The sequence below is a fragment of the Bombus vancouverensis genome, chromosome 14, assembly GCF_051014615.1.
Source record: "Bombus vancouverensis nearcticus chromosome 14, iyBomVanc1_principal, whole genome shotgun sequence".
Lineage (NCBI taxonomy): Eukaryota > Metazoa > Arthropoda > Insecta > Hymenoptera > Apidae > Bombus > Bombus vancouverensis.
In genome coordinates, this window is record NC_134924.1 from 10,899,743 (window position 1) to 10,916,742 (window position 17,000).

Below are 17,000 nucleotides of genomic sequence, written 5' to 3' on the forward strand. Positions count from 1 at the left end.
ATTGAGAAAGAGTCGACTTGCCGGAACTGACTACGTTCTGAATAAGAAATTCAATACAAGTAATTTTCTTATGGTCTTTCCACGGCCATCCTCGTCTTCGACAAATCCTGCAGTTCGCTGTACTTGCAGTTTTTCTCGCTAGAACTCTCGGCAGAAGACTTCGGCAGACAAAGTTAAACCATACCGTTCCCGCTACCGCTCTATTCCTCGTCTTGTAGTCATGATCGATTACTAGTATTTTTAACTGGTAACACTTGCTATTCTCCCCGTGAACATTCTCTTACGGTTACGTGACGTGATCGTGCATTGAACCGGTATACTTATCCCAAATATACGAGACCTGACAGAGGAAAGAATGCTACTTCCTATGTAAATCTGTACGATTTCGATGGCTATATAAAACTCTGATGAATTATAAATCACCTAGTACGTAAGATGAAACGAATATAATTCCGAAATACCTTATCAACGAAATCAAGATAAGATTCACAATGAGAGATAAATAAGTTTTTTTTTTTTGATAAAATGACAATTACGCTTTTACTTCTTTAGAAATTTGAAATTTAGTACGTGTTAAATATCTCCCCTCTGAAATTTTCTCCATCTTTTTCTCGATTTTCTCTACTTACAACGAAATCATCCTTTCCTCGTAATTAAGTCGGTCTATGTCGTAAAATGAAGTGAACGGCAATCGTATATAGAGTCTCAGACGCTTTTATCTACGGAAGTAGAGAGCCTATATACGGAAGGCGTTTAAGCTAAAATACGATTCACGATCGTAACTTCTCTAAGTATGGAGTATCGATCGTGTATCACTATGTACAAGCGTGATCGAGCTCGGTATTTTTCTTTTTCTTTTTTTTTTTTTTTGTAGGGGCAAGATAAGTAATGCATATCTTGGTGTGTTTGTGTTGCAGACGAATAAGAAGAACCGCGGGAAGGAAAATCGAGACGAGGGAGCGAGGGGCACCGAGCCCTTTGGCGAGCTCGAAGGATGCAGCTCCCAGGCGGGAGCACGAGAATTCCGCCCGCGAGATCACCGGCCTCAGTTCTCGTGATCATCAACGGAAGTAACATCGTATCGACTGTCACGAAGAAACGTAACGGCAACGGTAGACATTGTAACGAAAACGACGGACCTGGTACGAATAGCGGTAGAGACTTAAGGAAAAGTAGAAACAGTCCCGAGAACGAGCCGCGTCTCCTTAAAAGAAATCGTCATTGTGAGACGAGGACGAGTCGCCGACACCGAGTCATCGAGAAGCCCCAGCTGTTGGCGTCAGCTCCAAGGCGGAAGGAGCGGGGCGAGGAATAGTGAAAAGAAAGTAGAGAAAAACCGAGGAACGACGGAAGAAGAGGAAGAGGAGGCGCGAGAGAAGGAGAAAAAGGTGAAGAGGAGGAAGCAAGAGTTCGTCAGGAAGGAGAAGGGTGCCGACGTCGTCGTCGTCGGCGGCGGCGGCGGAGGAGGAGGAGGAGGAGGAAGAGGAGGAAGAGGAGGAAGAGGAGGAAGAGGAGGAGGAGGAGGAGGCGGCGGCGGCGGCAGAGAAGGAGGAGGAGAAAGAAGAAGAGGAGGCGGCGGCGGCGGAAGCGCGACGGAGGAGAAGGAGGTGGAGGAGGAAAAGGAAGAGAAGGAGAAGGAGACGGCAAAGACGAAGAAATTCGAGAGGGGAGAGTGCCGGCGATCAGAGTGGGGAGGACAAGGTAGTAGAAGGAACAAGGAGAAAAGACGGCTGTGGTAGGGGAAACGGCGAGAATAGAGTAGAGAAACGGAGGCAGCGCGCTGAGCCACGAGGGGCTATTCGAGCGAGAAGGGGAGGGGTGACAAGGAACCCTGGCGGGGAGGGGACGCGGAGGCCTTCGGGGGGCCGACCAACCAGACGGCCGATGATGTCATCGGGGGAGGAGACCGAGTATTTCGCCCCCTACGGAGCAACTACGGAAAGCAAGCAACAGCGACTCCAGAAGAAGCAGAAGCGCACCAGACAGCGCGTGGACGCCGGCGAGCCGCGCAACAACTACTCGAGTATACCGCACTTCACCTCCCGGCCATCCTTCCACAGCGGTGGTCTGTACGGTTCTATCTTCGGCGGCAGCGGACCAACGCACCAGCAACAACAACAGCCACAGTCGCAGCAACATCATCAGTCGCAAGCGCAACAACAACAACAACAACAACAACAGCTTCAGCAGCCTCAAGCTGGAGCGGCAAGCAGTCAAGGTCATTTAAGCACAGCTACCACGGGTCCTAGCACTCAGCAGCATTCCGCCCACGCGGCTTTTGGCTTTTTCGGGGCACCGGGTTACGGCCCCGCCAAGATGTTGAACGAGCTACTCGGACGACAGGTCAAACAGGCCAGTGACGCTGGTGGCTCACCGCCAGAGGGCGGCCACGGAATGACTGGTGCCGGCATGGACCCCGCTGCTAATTTGCAATCCGGTGCTGTAGTTAATTGCGACGATCCCGCCACCGCCGAGCTCACGCAGCACATGCTCCGCGATATACTCCAAGGGCGCAAAATCTCCGCGCTCGCGCTGCAAGAACAGCCAAACAACAACAACAGCATACACAGTAACAACAACAACACCACAGCGGATCTACTTAAATCTCAACAACAACATCATCAGAGCCCTCAACAGCATCAACAACAAAACAGTGATAGTGCACGTAGTGGAACAGTGCAGAGTGGTGGAGAGGAAAGTGGTGATGGAAATAACGTCGTGAATAACGCGAATCACAGTGATCGTGATACGGTGATGCCGGGCGATGCCGAGGATAGCGCCGAGGACGCAGCCGCAGCCGCACGTGCTATGGAAGAGGCGTTCGCCGAAGCTGGTATGGAGCCCGGAGCCAACCTCGATGGATCCGATTGCGAACAGAGTTTACCTCCCAGTCCCACGCAACCAAGGTCAGGGTCCGTTTCCGTCAAGGAGGAGATACAGGACTCGTTAAACATCAAACGCAGTCCCAGTCACTCTCCTTGTCCGATCGTGCCCAAAACGGAGACCAGCTCGCCAACCACGGAAACGAAGCGCGCTCGCGTCGAGAATATCGTCAGCACGATGCGTAGCAGTCCAGCGCTTCAAACTGCCACTGTGAACGGTTGCAAGAAACGTAAACTCTACCAACCCCAGCAACAAACGGTGCATCACGTCCTCCAGCACGGTGTTAACGATACCATGATGGACGACGAAGAAGAGAGCGAGGAGGAGGAGGATCCTTCGACGATCAGGCAAAAACGCGAGGAAAAGGATAACCTCCAGACGCAGCTGAAAAAGTTGCACGAACAATTAGCCGTGATGCAGCAAAAGTACAATGAGCTTACGAGTAGAATCGATTCGGACGCGAGCGAAAGCATCGGTGCTCCCTTAAGTCCTCAGCCACCGCTCAAACCACCGCAACCTCATCCACCGCCGTACAACGGACTCCCGGCCCTCCCAACCGAACACCCACACGCCGCGGCAGCCGCTATGTATCACATGGGACAGAAACTCTACCTCGAACAGCAACAAGCTGCTCTGGAGAGAATGAAGCAGCATCAGGAAGCTACTGTCAGGCAACAGCAGCAGCATCAACAACAGCAACAGCAGCATCAACGACAAAGTTCTCCACCACCGCCTCCGAGTCAAGCACAGCAACAGAGTCAAAGCAATACCGGCCCGTCCACGCCGCAAACACCACAAATGCAGCCAGCCAGTACGCCTCTTCAACATAAAGAATTCCAGGAAAGGATAAATGTTTTTAGAAGTACAGCGGCCGCAGCTAGCTCGTCGGGTCCTCACATAACCGACGAAGATCTACAAAGTTTGTCGGATACGTTGAAAGCAGAGATAACCTCGTACTTGACGAATTTAATCGACAAAGTGGTAACAAGGTTCATGCAACAGAGGAGGTATCTTGGAAATCAAAGCGAGGCGGCGCAAGTCGCTGCCGAGCAATTAAACAAGGACCTTTTGTTGGCCAGCCAAATACTCGAAAGAAAATCACCCAGGACGAAAGTAGTAGATAGAGGAGCACCGCAACCACCCGGTGGCCCAAACGGGCCACGGGGGCCCCACAATGGCGGGCCCCCACCTCCACAGTCTACGGGTTTCCCACAAATCGGGTCCATGGGTGGTGGTCCTCATGGCCCACATTCTGGCCCCACGGAAAACAATCTTAACCAAATGAATCAACTGCCCTCGCACGTGAGGTCGTGTGGCAGGATGTTTCAGACGCCAAAACCGCCAACGATGTACAGCATGGCCTCTATGCAGGCACAGCAGCAACAGCAACAACAGCAACACCAACAGCAACGCGAACATCAGCAGAGAGAACAGCAACAACGCGAGAAATATTGTAACTTGAGGGGCGACGAGAGAGAAAGCAGGGACTCGGAACAGAACGAGGCGCTCTCCCTCGTAATGACACCGAAAAAGAAACGTCATAAGGTAATTATCTACTTTCTATCTTCGATAAAAATACCGATATGTCATAGACGACCGTTCGTACAAGTAAATTCACTTGTTGCTTCCTTGATAAAAGCTCGAGTCTTTGATCTATAATCGATTATATCGATTGTTATTACAACTCAATATAATTCCAAAGAGTATTCTATAAAGTACGATGCATCAATGAAAATATTTTAAATCCATAATTTATGCAGTAAATTTCTATTTATCGATGATATTATTACGTACGTATTTATATCTGTAGTATCAAGTAGAACAAGTAAAACAATTTCACTGACGAAAATTTCAAATTTTGTTATTTATTATGTTAACATTGTATGTTCGTCAATATCGATAAAGAAGATAAAAAACTGAATTACCACTGCTTTGGATTCCAAATGTACAATTTATATCGATTATTTCATTCGTCGATACTATCGTACACGCGATATTAAGTAGTAGAAGAATATAATTTCATCGACGAGCATTTCAAATTTACTATCTGTACCGCCAAGTTTGTTCGTTAATGAGAATGTATAAGTATTGTTAATATTAAACAGAAGAAAAGAAAAGAAATGAATTTCACCGATACATATTTCAAATTTATAATTTGCATTTATAAATTTGTAATAATTTTGTTCGTCGATATCATTGAATGCTTAATATAACGTAGAACAAGAGACTGAATTTCATCGAGGAATATGTCAAATCTATAGTTCACGACAGTAATTTTATTCATCGATGCATTGCATACTTGATATTAAGTAGTATAAGAAACTAAATTTCACTGACGAATACTTCCAAATTATGAATGGTAACGTTGACTTTGTATACTTGATGCAAAATAGCATCAAGCATAAAAAGAAAGCATAATTCCGTTCGTCAGTGAATATTTATTAGTTTTAAGTAGGATAAGAGACTGAATTGCACAATGGTAAAATCGAGGCATCAATTAGTATTTCCCTCCACAGGTGACGGACACGAGGCTGACGCCGAGGACGGTGTCGAGAATCCTGGCCCAGGAAGGTGGCGGTTCGCAAGGAGGCAGCGAAAGTCCACCGCCCCCGCCTCCACCGAGATCGTATCATCCGCCACCACCGATGTTGCCAGTGTCCCTGCCAACCAGCGTAGCGATACCAAACCCGAGTCTTCACGAAAGTCAAGTGTTCTCGCCGTATTCACCGTTCTTCAACCCTCATGCGGGTCACCCAGGCCAGGTACCACCTCCGGGGCCGCATCACTTACCCGCGAGTCCTCCTGGTGGAGGTGTAGATGTCAGGGATTCGCCTCCACTGCCCCATCCGCCATCTATATTGCATCCTGCCTTATTGGCGGCTGCCCAGCATGGCAGTCCAGACTATGGACATCTCAGGATGGACAGCAACGACCGGCCCAACGACTGCAACTCCGACGACATCAGTTACGACGGGATTCAGCCTACAATATCCTTTTCTAATACAACGTCGTCGAGAAAGAAAAAGAAAGAACGAAAACCAGAAAAGCAAATAAAAAAAAAAAACGTTCGTCTCGATGCCTTTGGTAGACGAGAGTTGGAGAACGTCCAGAACGACGTGCCTCAAACACGAGGGGTAGGCCATTTGTGTAATAGTTAGCGAACTGTCGAAGTTTCCGCTCGAAAACGGATATCTCTCTGTTTGTTGGAGCAACAACAACACGCGCGGAATCTCCGTCGACTTTGTACCTCTGGTAATATCGCGAAGGGACAGCGAGTCTGAACGTTCTCCAAAGAAAGTACGACGGAACTTTCGATATTAAATCGGCAAGTAGCGTACGGTCAGGACCGCGCTTTTAAAGAGCTGTATAAAGAGACGAGCGAAAAAACGAGCGTCAAAAAGTGGTAGGAAGGCGAAAGAGTTGATGACGATGCTTAGGAATGTGTTTTTTTCGTTTCTTTTCTCCGTGTACCTTTTTTCTTCTTTGCCTCTGTAGAAGGGAACACGGGCGCGTGAGAGAGAGAGAGAGAGAGAGGTTGGAAACTTTGGAAAACAACGCGGATTTCTACGAGAGAAAAAGGCAGACCCGCCAACAAGGAGAAGGAAATCGGCAGATAGAGAGTAGAAGGAAGAGTGGGTGGCCACGGGGAGGCTCAGACGAATGTTAGATTAGTTTGCCACGGAGTTAGGCTAATGTTGGCTGCACCTACGAGTAGAGTTTGTCCGGCAACAACGCGCGAGGTCGAAAGTTCTTTGCCTACTCGGCCCACCCTCGGCCTCGAGACTCACCCAACTTCGCAAGCCAATAATCTGTCCCGCAATTTCGGAATTTAACCGCGGAAACGAGAAAGAGAGAGCGAGAGAGAGAGAGAGAGAGAAAGAGAGAGAGAAGGCGGTCCGCCAACTTCTCCTCGCTAACGTCTCCTCAACTTATCGTAGATAAGCCACTTCTACTACTTCTCCGACCGTATGAGAGAATTTACCGTAGAAACTCCATTTCTACAGGGTCAACTTGCCTCCAACTATATTCCTTACGCTAGATCGTCCAATATCGAATTGTCAATTAAACCATATGGTTTTCGCATATCTCGTCATTTTCCCGCCTTTTATCCAATCGAGTCGATCGTTCTTCGCAAATGTTCTTCGAATATCCTTTCGTTTTCTCTTTGTCTTCTTCCTGCCGTTTCTCTGTTCCATCGATCATCGACGCTCGTAGTGTCACGCGCTCGACGAAGGATAAGAAAAGAACACTTGGACGCGTTCCCTTCGATGGAAAACCGGTCACGCAAAACAGCCAGAGATGTACGCATCTACAGAGCGGGGAGGCATCGGTGACCTCGTAGTACGCTTTGACTTCGTAAAAATAGCCGGCGAACGGACGAAGTTAAGACACATCGTTCTCTACGATCGTCTGAAAGCGTGATCAACAGGCGCGAAAAGTTCAGCAGCTAGATTATCACGCATGACCCAGCCGGGTAAGGTAGCTCCTCGCTGTAGCTCCATTGCTGCTCTCACACTTACCGAAAGCACTGGCAAATATATCGAAGGGACCTCGCGTTAACCAGGAAAAAAAGAAGTCGCGCGGGGGCGTGCGGTAAACGCGTCGGCAACGATGCAACGTCGCTAGAACTGCATCGGCGTGTGTTGGTCCGGGTCGTTCGATCGGCAGCGCGGCGTTCTTTGCCGCCTTTTTAGTCGGCCTTTGATGTAAAATCAATGGCGCATTTTTTTCACTCCCTCCTCTTGGGGTAGGTCGAGCGCATGACCGCGGCGCAACCTGCTGTTCACCACTCGCCTCTGGATTCACCCTTGTCTGTTGCTGTTCCTACCGGCCTTCGACGTATCCAAATATGCTTTTCACGCTGCTCGACTTTCTTGGGCGAGCTACGTTCACGGCCGAACGTGTTGGTGAACGTTGGTGAACGCTCATCGCCGGGGCTGGTGAGTGCGACGATAGGGTAGACAAACGTTTCGGTATACAGGCTTGGCAAAGAAATTGTCGATTATCGAATTTTCTTCTATAAAAAATTAACGTAACGTATATGTTCATGGTAGTAGGTGATGTGCGAAACTGGCAAGAATGCCTGAATTCGAGTAATTGTAAATAATTTTAAGACAGTTTCTTCCATTCCATACGATAGCGAGTGAATACGTATTACCATTCGTCTTCACATCGATTCGTAATGACGTTATATCGATAATTTCCTTTGTATTCATAGATCTTCTTTCCATCATATTCGTTTTTATATTTTCTCGATGTATCCCACTGGAACGATTCGTTAAAATCAAATCACAGGTTTCTGCGCCTATTGAAAAACGATTTCATGATCTCACGTGGTTCTTCCGTCGATCAAAAATCACCGGTGACTTAATCGTCATCCACCTCGACAACATGTACCTATAAACGCTATATCGCTGGCTTTCTTTCCCCGTCTTTCCTTTTCAGTGTTCGAGGTGTGCCGATTACATAGCATAATAAGCACGAGACACGTAGGTGCGGGCCGCGCGTTGAGAGGACCAGCTCGACTAATCCAGGGGTGGCTACACGCCGGAATAACCCTTATTACTGTCTGGCATCTCGTTATCGCTCATCGACGTTACCGCAAGCGCAAAATGCGACGCGCACCACGCGTGCACGTTTGATGCGTACGGCTACACTTGTCGACTCGTTCGCTCGTGAACGGAACGACTTCGCTTGTACACGCTGAGAGTTCGCACGCTGACGGTAACACCAATGACGATAGACGTCCGTGAAAATTGTAAACGTTCCGCGCTTTTCCCGTCTCCTCGCGGAATTAGATGGCTTTCAGCGGATCGAGTATCCGAGAAAAACGTTGCACAAATTTCACCTGATAGTAAGAAACAAGTTCGTTATAGGGCTGTCTTCGTTGATAATGTCTTTGACGATGAATTTATTCGCATTAACTTTCAATTGCACTCGTCTCGGTTAAGGAACAAATAAGGGACGAATTTTCGGTTTGTTCGATAGGGGATGGATTTCTTCGAGAAGCGTGCCTTAAGGCATGGACGAACTGCGGCAGATCGAACACACGGATTAACCAAATAAGAATGCGATGAAACCACATGAAGAGATCCTATTACCGATAAGGAGTCGGTAAGGCTTCCGTTGAGGATACGGCCAATCGTGGGTCAACCTCGGTGAGAACGTTCGAGCCCTACTACCCTCGCGACATCCACAGCTTGTACGATTTCTAATCCAATTTGATACGAAGGAAACACGATTAAGTTTGAGATATTTGCGTACATAGGAACAGATTGCCGTACAGAACGTCCATTCTTCGGATCGACGACATTACTTACTCCTTTATCAAAATCCATGCCTCTTCCTTTCTCTTGATAGAGAGATGGGATACGAATTGTGATAGAATCGACGAAATACGTTCGAAACATGTTAAAAATCCATTTCAATGGTCGTTTGACAAGCAAAAGAGTATTTCCTTAACCACGGTGAACTCGTCAATGCTGACACCGATACATCTGAGGAAGGCGAAGCTGATGTTCTTCTGGGTCAGGTACCCGTCCTCGTCCATCCTCAAGATGTACTTCCCCGACATCAGGTTCAATAAGAACAACACAGCGCAGCTGGTCAAGTGGTTCTCCAACTTCCGGTGAGTACAGCGACATTGTATCGAGAATTTACGGTTAACCACGGAAGTCGAAGGATTGTTCCAAAGTTCGAGTAACGGTTAAGATTCCGTAGCATATGACGCTGAGACATTGTATAACCACGATATCTTCTTCGTGCGTTTTAACACGTGCATGTTCAGATTTAGCAGTATAGAAATTTAACGAATTACGAACATCGATTAAGGATCTTACATACGTTACGTAAGAATGGACTCTTAATCGTAGTTGGATTAATTTGCACGTACATGAATCATATAAATTTGTTACGCGATAACATAGACGATTTGAACGTTTATTTAAAATATACCGAAGTCATAAAAAATAATACTGTCGTATGTAAGAAGAAATGAACAAATTTTCTTTCGAGCCTCAAAGATAATGTACGGGAACGATCCTTCGATCAACGATTGCATGCTCGTTATTTACCAAAAGAGAGTGCCGATCATCGGTAGCGAATGAATTTGCATAACATTCCCCGACGACAAGAACGACTCTGCTGTAAGGGCCGATCGTCGATATGAGATATCGTCGTCTTGGAACTCGCAAATCCGGGAATCAACGAGGAACATCGTTCTCGATTGACATCGTGTTGCCACTCCCTAGCTAGAGTTTCCGTGTCGCAGTCGGGAAAAGAAACGCGATCGTGGAAGATGTTTGAGGTACGCGAGTCCTGTTCCGTGTATGCAAACGAGAACGAGCTTTTCAAGTGATCGACCACTCCCTGTGTAGAAGCGGTCAGAGCCCAAGAGACGAGAGTCACGATGGGTGTGTCCGAATCTTAATTACCCTCTCTTCGGTCGGGAATAAGTAACAGCGGCTACATTGCGGCCAGGTATGAAGAGCGTAGGAGTCAGCGCGGGTACCGGCGCGTACCGGCCACAGCAGGCATTAGGCTGATTATAATTAGGCTGAGTACAGTACAGATCCGAGATATAAGGCGGTCGAGAAACGCGTGCCCGTGTCCCTACATTATTGCCGCTTTCTTATCGCGAGAGACGCCCATCCTCTTGGAGACCATAAGTTTTCGCTCGACCTCCGACATTCAACGCGTTTGCGGCTCTATTCCTGAAGGGAGGGTTGCTTGCTCGTTTCGTGACTTATTCGAGGGTGAGGGATTTAGAATTACACTATCGTTCAGGAGTATTCGGACACTAGATTATTTTTTATGAGATTCAATAATTATGGGTGAAATGATCTATGATAAATTTTTGTCTTATAATCATCGCAAGTATTTTTATATTTTTAGTAAAATTATTATAAAATTCAGTTCTTTTAATAACAAAATTCGTATGCTGTAATCTTCAACTAATATAATATGACTCGTGTCTTAACTTTAAGTCGAACAAGTTTGTATTCTGTAATTTATACGATAAACGCTGCTAATTGCGTTTATCGCAAGATTCGATAATATCAATCCAGAAAATGACTCTAATCTGGTAGAACGTCTAAAGATTATGTTACGATTTTATTTATTACCAACGATTACGAATTCAACTGTCACACGTGAAACAAAACGTGAATAAATTGTCTCTTACACGGCTGATCGTGAATCGTTGAATTCCATTGAAATCAGCAATGAAAATGTTCACGCAGGCTATACGCTTTAAAATACGTGGCAATCAATTTCATCATCGAAATTCAATGTCCATCATCGCGCATCGTTTCGTCGATCTCGTACGAAATATTCGAGGCACTCGAGCGAACGGGGGAGACCGGCCGCGAAATTTAATTAACGCAGGAAAAGGTCCATTAAAAAAGCTAGTCCCATGGAAATGAGGAAAGGGTACACTTAAAATTCCGTCGGGGAAAATGAGCGAAAAAAAAAGTTGTTCGAAATTTTATTCCGTAAAAACGACGTGTGCGGTCAAATGCCTGTTCGCCGAAACCACGAACGTAATTCCGGAGTCATCTGTGATCTATCGCGAGTCACTGATCAGAAAACGAAGCGACGAAATTCGGAATACCGAAAACATACGAAAAAAAAAGGAAAAAGCGAGTCGTCGTCGCGTTTGTCGACTGTGAAATAAAAAAAGTAAAGCGAAGGGCACGACGAATGGCGAATCGCAGTTGTACCGAGGAAGTTGTTCCTCGTGCCTATGCTCTTGTGTTCCGCACCCCTGCGATCTCATCCCCTCGTGGCCCTGTTTCGTTCACCCGAAACATTTTCATCGAAGGCAGCGAAAAAGAGAATCGGCTAGAGTGGTTGATAAGAGAGAACGGGCAGGAACGGAGTGTGTTTGCAAAAGTTTCAAACGTCCAGTAAAAATTGCATCGGAGGTCGGCTTCCGCCGTTAAGCACAAAGCTAATTACCGACTGAATATATTTCGGTACATTTCGTCGTGTCGGGGCCGGAGGGGTCTTTGGTCTCTCTTCTTCAACCTATGTACCTCCCCAACCTCGTTCTTTCCTTTTTCTTCTTCGCTGTCTCATGCAGCTACTATTCCCGATGACGAACCAGACGAGGAACGAGCGAAACACGACAAGGGTTCTTTCGGAATCTCTTTCAACGACGATCGACGAAACCGATAGCTATATTTCTCCGTTCACCCCTTGTTGTTTCTTTAGCTCGTCGAATTTCGTCCTACGCGATGTTCGCGAAAATCAAAGGGGATCTCGATCTTGAACCGCAAACTCCTTTCTTCTTTCTCTTTTTTCCTTCGTTCTCGACTTCAACGATAATCAACGACGCAACGAAACGATCGAAAGATCGAAACCGTCTTCTGAAACGGGTCGGAGGGGAACGCGAGCGAACGACGATGTGCAATTAACCCGAAGTCGGGTGATAAAATTAACGCGTTCGAGGCGGACCGTCCGCGACAGATAAACTATTGCGGTTGATGGAGAGAATTAATCGCGAGGGAAAAAAGATCCACCCTTCGGACGGTGCCGGTTATAATCTCAATGTTTCTAGCCTGGCCGTGTCCATAAATAATTACCGCGTCTACCCCGACGGCCACCCTAACGATCGTAAAAGGGAGAAATTGACAACTTTCCTCTTGATAATCCTTGCATATTAGTTTCGTACAAGTTTCCCGTAAAATGGCGATTAAAGGACGACACGAAGGTGCCAATCTCGCGGCTCATTAGGCACACTTTCACCCTACGAACCCTCTCCTTTGACGACTAATCACGTAAGGGTTTACCCCGGACACTTTTTCCTCCTGGCTCTACGGCAGTCGTTGTCGAGCGTGCTCGATCTGATAGCCTAATGCACGGCTTCCTATGCGGAAATGCTTCGCCACATTATTCTACGCTGCTACGTGTACTCCGACCACCCGTCACCCTTCGCCACCCTGCCGACGTTATACTTTTGTCACGAGAACCGAGTCGTGTTCCGTTGCCATCGTCCACGCTTTTTCAATCTTCCCGGTCAGCTTCGACCGATTTTCATCGGGGAAAAGAACGTTCGAATCAATTTAAGGGGTTGCTATGATCGATCGATCTACCCCTTGGTTCAATCGAATCGCTTACGACCCGAGTGAATTACAGGCAAGATTCAGATAAGAAGCTGTCAAGGTGATGAATTTTTGGCTTTATCGAACCAACAATAGGAGAACGTTCGAGGAATCGATCGATGCGATCGATAAGAAATACGCATGGAAATTTTACGTACTTTGCAATCGTTCGGAAACCTTTCTTCAAATTTATTCGAATACATATAAATTTAGTCGGCAGATTTTCTTGAACTTTCTGCTTGATAGAATCGTTTTGATCCAGAGAATCGTAATTTGTTCATATTACAACGATAAAAAGAAGAAATAAACGCGTCATGTAACTACGACGTTCTTCAATACTCCAAAAGCATGCAACACCCTTTTTATTAAATAATTAAATACCGACACGCGATAATCTGTCTTTCATTAATCACCTCGAACATTATAATCAAAAAGCAATCACGCTTGAAACTCATAATCAAACACACATATATGCATTCGATCATATATTCTATTTGACGAAATATTTCAAATTTCCAACTTTAATTATTAAAATAATAATTAATAAACTGTTTCGCAACACGAACGCCACACGCACAAGGATATTTCCTTTAGACGTTCGCGCGGCGAGAAAATCGGTCCCGAAGCGACAAGACTTAAGGGGGAGAAAGAGGATCCGGTGTTGAGCGTCGTGGAAAGCGCGAGGCGAGGAGCGAAAGGAGATCAGGCGAGAAAGAGAGGGACGAGCTTTCACAAAGCGATTCTTCGCACCCTATTTTCTCACGCGCACGTCGAATCGAAAGCACGTCCGATATCTTACGGAGACTCGTTGACGTCGAGCGTACATCATCGGATCTGCTTATACCGACGACGATATTGACAGCCTTCGTTCGATGAAGCTTGCCGGGGGGGATGATTGGGGTCGTCGATGACAGTGTTGCGACGCCTGTGTGCGCCTCGAACGTGTGTCGCGTTCGTGTCCCGCTCTCTCTCTCTCTCTAGCTCTCTTTCTCTATATCTGGCTGCATCTCTGCCTCCGTTCGTCTGTTTGTGCGCGAAATAAGGGAGGAAAAAAGGAGGGTAGACAGAACGAGAGAAAGAAAGGGTGAGATGCGCGCGGACTCGGGTTAGTTCGTTATCAGATCTCACGGTAGGACACGCGACTCGGCCAGAGAGATCTTATCGTACGGATGGAAGGAATTTTATGTCGTATAATGGACAACGCTCGTACACGACACAGAGACGGGGCGTCGCGATGGATCTGCGTCGCGTGGAGCCGCACGACTTCTCGGTAGCGAATAAAAGGCCACCGCGATTCCTCCTCTTGTTTCTTTTATATCGGCAGACCTTTTTTTCCCTGAACTCACATTTTTTTGCCATGTTTTCACCGATCGCTTCGTTTGCTACGAACTAATTTAGAATTCGTAGGAGGCAAGGGTGAAAAATAGATCGCGTCGAGAAGATGTACCTCGGAAATTTGACGTCAAACCGCGATAATATTATACAAAGATGATTTTTTCTTTAGAGAATAAGAAATTAGAATTATCGAGGAACAGATTTCTTCGGAAACGTCCGTTCATTTGAATGAAAACTAATATCAATGGTAGAGCACGATCTATATTACATTTATATCTTTTTTAAACAAATATGTCTTGATCAATAATTATCGATTGATACTTAAAGATCTGTTTGGTATCTGCTAAGAAAAATTTTCTATTTATTATATACGTATGTGTACGCATTGTATACATGTAATCACAGATAACAGTTTTCGTATACTTCACAATTTACAAATAAAACATACTTATTAAAATTCCTATTAGAACAGTCTGTTGTGAAAACTCGTGGCAAAATTAGTAATTCCATGCTCGTTAACTTCCTACAATACTCCAATCGTTACGATCAGACGCAGATAAATCCAGACGAAAGGACAACGTTCTGTCTATGAAAAAAAAAAGACGCGAAAACGTAACTGGATAAACATAAACGCGGGGGTTAACGATTAAGCTAGCAAAGTGTCTGGAACGCGAGTAAAGTAATAAGAAGAGGAAGTGTTCGTTGTAAACGAAGAATCGAAAGCTCTCGAGCAGTCGAATAATGAAGTCGACGATGAATTTACCCAGTCACGCTTTCGAGGGGTTGCTTATCGTCTCGAAATCCTCGATAATTCTTCAACGAGGGTGCCTGTTCGCGTCTCTCTTTCTAATTTCTCCTTCGCCTCGTCCTTATCAACCGACGATCTACTTTGCTGTGGACATTGCCAGTCGGTTCTCCACCCTGTCCCCGCTGACCACGATGGTTAGGGTAATGACGCGGTAATTTTCTAAACAGGAATTTCCTTTTCCAACCCCTATCTGCCGGACACGAGCACGTGACCGGTCGTTAGCGACCACTTTCCTTCGCCTCCACGCTATTTCTGCAAACCGCGATGTTCTTCGATAGTTCTTGATTCTACCGTTAAAGAGAAAATCGGATTATTTATTTGGATTGTAAAAAACTGTAGGTTAAAATAATTTTATCGGTCATATTGAGAATTGCCGCAAGTTTTGTATTTTATTATTTTCATTCAAATAAGTTAAGAGATTTTAGTTGTTATTTTTATGATATTTCTCTTGACTGATTTTCCGTTTCTTTTTCCCGCTTTTTTCGAGCAGGTTTGATCGAAGCAGATTACTCGGCAGCAAAAACGTTTCTCAACGTGGACGGTCGACATAATGGTTGTTTTCTCGTTTTAGCGTCCTTAGATCGCATAAAATCTTTTTCAACGGAAAATGATTACAATCGATGGATCGTTGATGAATTAGCCGATACGAAATCACAGCTTTTTTCATTATTATCGTGTTTCCTGTCTTTAATATGATCACCACGGTTTGAGTGTACGTCGTTTCTTATTTAGAGAAAAAGTAAAATTAAGCGGACAGCTATTCGATCACGTTCATGTTGATAATAATATGCGAGGATTTTCATTTGCGCGGATTCTATCAATTATAGAAAGACACGATTTTCTTTGGATAGCTAGTTTGTGCAGTTAATCTTCGATTCTCAGCTATTTAAAATACGATCGGAAAAGAAATTAAGCCAATTACAGATTTCTACTCTCATGAAACGTCGATATCGTTTTACAAATTAAAAAAGAAACGAATACCTCTTCAATAAGAGCAGCTTTCAAATAATTATACTAAACAGAAAACAAACTTAAAAAAGACATTTCAAACCCTACATGCATAAATGTCTATTTATATTTCATAAAATTACAGATGGCACAATGTTTAATTCTTAACTATCTTTTCATTCCAATCTGTCTTAACTTTTACTACGAATTTTCCGAGCGACGTAATATCTATGATAAATGCGCATTGGAATATCTTGAAAATACCTATTTTTCATAAATTGCCTCAACGTTTGCGGTCTAATTATAATTTTCAACAAATGCAACGTACTTCTATATTGAAAAAATCGCTCCCGAAACTATGACAACCAAAAATTTGTCACAGCGATCGACATGTAATACGAAATGGAACACGCGCGAACGACAAAGGGACAATAAGCGGCAGAAAATTGAAATTAAAGGCGGAAAAGCGGTAATCCGTGTGTTCGCCGAAATCTTGACGACTACAAACGGGCCGAGAGACTGTAGGAAACCTGGAGGCGCGGGACCGCGCGAGTGTTCGCTGCTCCTCGGCGTGCGCGGCGGCTTGTGTTTTAATCCCACAAGATTGTGCATGCTTCGTAGAAGGAGAGAAGTGCGAGACATAGGGCTGACGGTGGATGGAGTCGAGGGATAGGTTGGCGGTAGAAGGCGTGCGTGGGCGGCTGCGTGGTAAACAGGCGAGAGCAGGCGAGGGCCATTTAGCGAGAAAGCTAGACACGAGCGTCGTCACGCGTGCTCTTGCACGTATGTACGCGTGTGCACCCATACGCGAACGATGACGACCGAGCCCCGGTTTTCTCTTATTGTGAGGAATAAGCTGGCTGCAACCGAGGGAAGAGAAAGAGGGTGGGTAGTCGGAGAAAATTCGAGCCTTGAGGTAGTAG

The 17,000-nt window shown here is 45.7% G+C and overlaps 1 protein-coding gene and 1 long non-coding RNA gene across 3 annotated transcripts in view; both read left to right on the forward strand.

The window, feature by feature from the left end:
* Positions 1–957, forward strand: part of LOC117154459 (uncharacterized) — a 115,399-nt gene extending 114,442 nt beyond the window's left edge. Inside the window, exon 4 of the long non-coding RNA XR_004463782.2 lies at positions 918–957. This is a non-coding gene — a long non-coding RNA (uncharacterized LOC117154459). The remainder of the gene's footprint in view (positions 1–917) is intronic.
* Positions 958–1,535: 578 nt separating this feature from the next.
* The window catches only part of LOC117165227 (uncharacterized), a 43,190-nt gene continuing 27,725 nt past the window's right edge, over positions 1,536–17,000 (forward strand). The window contains exons 1-3 of one of the 2 annotated variants that reach the window (XM_033348701.2): positions 1,536–4,428; positions 5,385–5,870; positions 9,357–9,511. In XM_033348701.2, coding sequence (XP_033204592.1) covers positions 1,885–4,428; positions 5,385–5,870; positions 9,357–9,511 — 3,185 coding nt within the window. In that variant the 5' untranslated portion in view covers positions 1,536–1,884. The remainder of the gene's footprint in view (positions 4,429–5,384; positions 5,871–9,356; positions 9,512–17,000) is intronic. The other variant, XM_033348732.2, reaches the window with a different exon arrangement.